Here is a 2,964-nt window from a genome sequence, read left to right as displayed (position 1 = left end):
GCCCGGTCCACGTTCATTACAGCAACGTTTATCTCTTTCTGCAAAGAAGGCTGCATCTTAGCACTTTGCTCCACCTACAACTTTGTGGCTGTGCTCTGGCCCGGGTGGTGGCTCGCACCAAGGTGTCCCCTGCCCTACAAGCTGCCGAGGGGTGAGAGCTGGGGCTGCCCCAGCCAGCTTGCGCCCGCGGCCCTGCCTGCCATGGGGTAGCTGCGGTTCAGCTATTGCCTTACACCTGCAGCACCAGGGTCTGGGTGGTGTCTCCCCATCGATGTGAACACAGGGTATAAATACACGTGGGGGATACGAGTGTATCTGTACGTTGAGCTCAGTCTTTCCAAAAGCTTGTGACAGCGCAGGGGACAGCCTGGACCTCCCCTGCACGCGCCCTGGGTGAGGAACGTCTCTGCCGTGCGGTGCTGGGCTGGGCGCGCTGAGCGGGGACAGGCGCGGCTGCCGAGGAACCATGGAGCTGCTGGGAACTCGAGGACTTGTTCTCTTCGAGCTTGGTAAGAGGGTCAGGGAGGAGTAGTTTGGAACAGATATGCAAAGCACATCATCACCCATGAAGCTGAAGCAGACGCGGATTTTGAGAGCCAAATTCCCAGCAGGGACTTCTGAAACTTGTGTCTGATCTCCCACCCCCAAACGGGCATCTAGCTTCTCTTGAAACTTCTGGCTTTTTCTTTTTTTTTAAACACCTCCTCCCGATATAGGAGCCTGCCTCCACATCAGCAAAACCCAGCCACCCCAGAGCAACCCACAGCGACGCTTTACTTCCCAACTGAGGTCTCCTTTTTGTGGCCCGACTCCACCAGTTTCGAAGCGAAGTAACAAATAACCGGAACCCCACCCACCAGCACCCCCGCGCAGGCAGCCTGCCCGCACAGCCCCCGACGCGGCACCCAGACCCCGCTGCTCGGCCGAGAGACCCCCGCGACGGTTTTGCGGCCGCGGCGTGCGGTCTCTCCCCGCAGCAGGGGACCGGAGGCGCCGGGGGAACTCCCCCGGCCGGTGCCGTCGGGGCCCCGCGCTGTGCCCCCGCGGGTGGCGGGCCGGGGAGGGGCGTCAGCGGGGGCAGCCCCCGGGCCTTGATAACCCCCGGCCCCGCCGCCGGCAGCCGCAGCGCGTCCGCGGGCACCGCCACCCACGCCACAGCGCGCCGTGAGTGCCCTCGGGGGGGGAGGACCGGGCTCCGGGGAAGCGGCGGGGCTGGAGGGGAGCGGTTTGCCCGGAGCCGGGGCTGGCTGCCGAGCGGCGGCCGCTCGCCGCTTTGACGCTGCGGGCTCTCGGCTCACGCCGCCCCGGGGCTGCGGCTCCCCGGCTGCGCCGGTCCCGGGGCCGCGCCGCCGTCGGCGGTCCCTCCGCGGAGCCGCGGGGGAAACAAGCGAAAAGCGCCGAGGGTTACGAGCCCGCCCCGCGCCCCTCCGCCGAAACAAACCCCGCCCGGCCCGGCCTGCGCGGCCCCGGGGGCTGCGCTCCCTCCGGGGCGGGCGGCGGGCGGGCGTCCCCGCGGCTCCTGCCCGCCAGCGTCCGTGTCTCCGCAGGGCACGGAGGATGCGGCAGGCCGGCGGGCCCCGCGCCGGGACGCTCCGTCGCTGAGGCACCGGAGGAGGCTCCCGCGGCGCCGAGGAGATGCGGCTGCCCCTGGCCCTGCTGGCCCTGGCCGCGCTGGGGGCCGGCGGCGGCGGGGCGGGCCGGGAGGCGGCGGGGCGGGAGGCGGCGGCGGCGGGGCGGTTCTCCACGCCGGAACGGCACCGCTGCAGCTGGGAGCTGCGCTCGGCGGCGGCGGGGGCCAGCGAGCTGCGGGTGAGCTGCCGGCCGCCGGCGGGCGGCGGGGCGGCGCGGAGCTGCGTCTACCGCGGGGAGCCGCGGCGCTGCCCGGCCTACGACGCCCGCAGCCGCCGGTACTGGCGGCAGATCCTGGGCCGGCTGCGGCGGCGGCGGGACCCCTGCGCCCGGGGCGGCCCCCTCAGCGCCCGCCTCTGCGGCCCGGGCCGGGCGCCGCCCGAGGCGCGGCTCCGCCTGCTGCCGGGCCCCGGGCCCGAGCCCGCCCCGCCGGCCGCCACCGCGGAGCCCGCCGCCGCGGAGCCCACCGAGGGCCCGGCGCACGCCTACTGCGCCGAGCGGTGGCACTCGCTGTGCAGCTTCTTCGTCGGCTTCTGGGAGGGCTGAGCCGCCCCCGCCTCTCCCCGCCCGCCGTCGGTGTCCCTCGGCCGCTCCAGGCTCCCTCGTTCCTCTCCAATAAAGCGGTCGCTGTGTCGTGACAAGAAGCCCGCCTGACTCCTTTCTGCTCCGAGCCCCGCGGTCCGTTACGCTGTTGGCGCCGTTAGGCTGCTGAGCAACGCGCGCAACCTTCGTCAGCCGAGGCGGGAGTGTCGAGGGACAGCTCCTGTGTCCCAGGACATCGAAGTTTTCCAAAGGACATAAACACCGGGACAGCTCTTCCCTCCCCCAGATCAGGTTCTATAAGCCTAAAGGTTAAAGTTACACCGAAATTGCCCAACTAGAAAAACAGACACCTATACCAAAATAAGGAACAACTGAGACTTCACTATACGGTAAGGTCTAGAAAAAAACCCCACTTTCTTGCTTACAAAGATTTCGCAGGCTAAGCAAGCCAGCCCAGTCCTGTTTCCACGGGGCAGGTGATCAGTGACTGGCCGCGAACAGGAACGTGAACAGAGCTGGGCGAGAAACCAGCTGTGAAAAGACTGAGAAACTCGGGAGCAGCTAGGTACAGAGACTCTGTTCTGGAGGTTAATGGTGTTTTGCCTAGCTGATGAGCGAAGGGCAAAGCGACAGCCACCTTTAGAGGGACACGGGGCTGAAGTAGGCAAGTTGTTTTACCAAGGTGGAAGAGGGGTTTGAGATGTTCAATCCTTTACCCACTCACCGAAGCACAATTCTGTGGTACATTTTGGTAAGGAAAGCTCAGGTCTTCCTCAGTCCCAATTTCTCTCA

At 67.5% G+C, this 2,964-nt stretch overlaps 1 protein-coding gene across 1 annotated transcript; it reads left to right on the top strand.

Moving 5' to 3' along the window:
- The first annotated feature begins 1,060 nt into the window (after positions 1 to 1,060).
- Positions 1,061 to 2,273, top strand: FGFBP3 (fibroblast growth factor binding protein 3). The gene is made up of 2 exons (XM_075424296.1): positions 1,061 to 1,164; positions 1,548 to 2,273. Exon 2 carries the CDS (start codon positions 1,636 to 1,638, stop codon positions 2,173 to 2,175), a length of 540 nt encoding a protein of 179 aa, XP_075280411.1. The 5' UTR covers positions 1,061 to 1,164; positions 1,548 to 1,635; the 3' UTR covers positions 2,176 to 2,273.
- The last annotated feature ends 691 nt before the right edge of the window (positions 2,274 to 2,964 follow it).

The sequence above is a fragment of the Opisthocomus hoazin genome, chromosome 6 (genome assembly GCF_030867145.1).
Source record: "Opisthocomus hoazin isolate bOpiHoa1 chromosome 6, bOpiHoa1.hap1, whole genome shotgun sequence".
NCBI classification, from domain to species: domain Eukaryota; kingdom Metazoa; phylum Chordata; class Aves; order Opisthocomiformes; family Opisthocomidae; genus Opisthocomus; species Opisthocomus hoazin.
The sequence above is the reverse complement of the archived record's forward strand: the minus strand, read 5'-3'. Positions and strand labels throughout refer to the sequence as shown.

Coding starts and splice junctions, on each gene's coding strand:
- FGFBP3 (XM_075424296.1), top strand. CDS start 1,636: ATGCGGCTGCCCCTGGCCCTGCTGGCCCTGGCCGCGCTGGGGGCCGGC.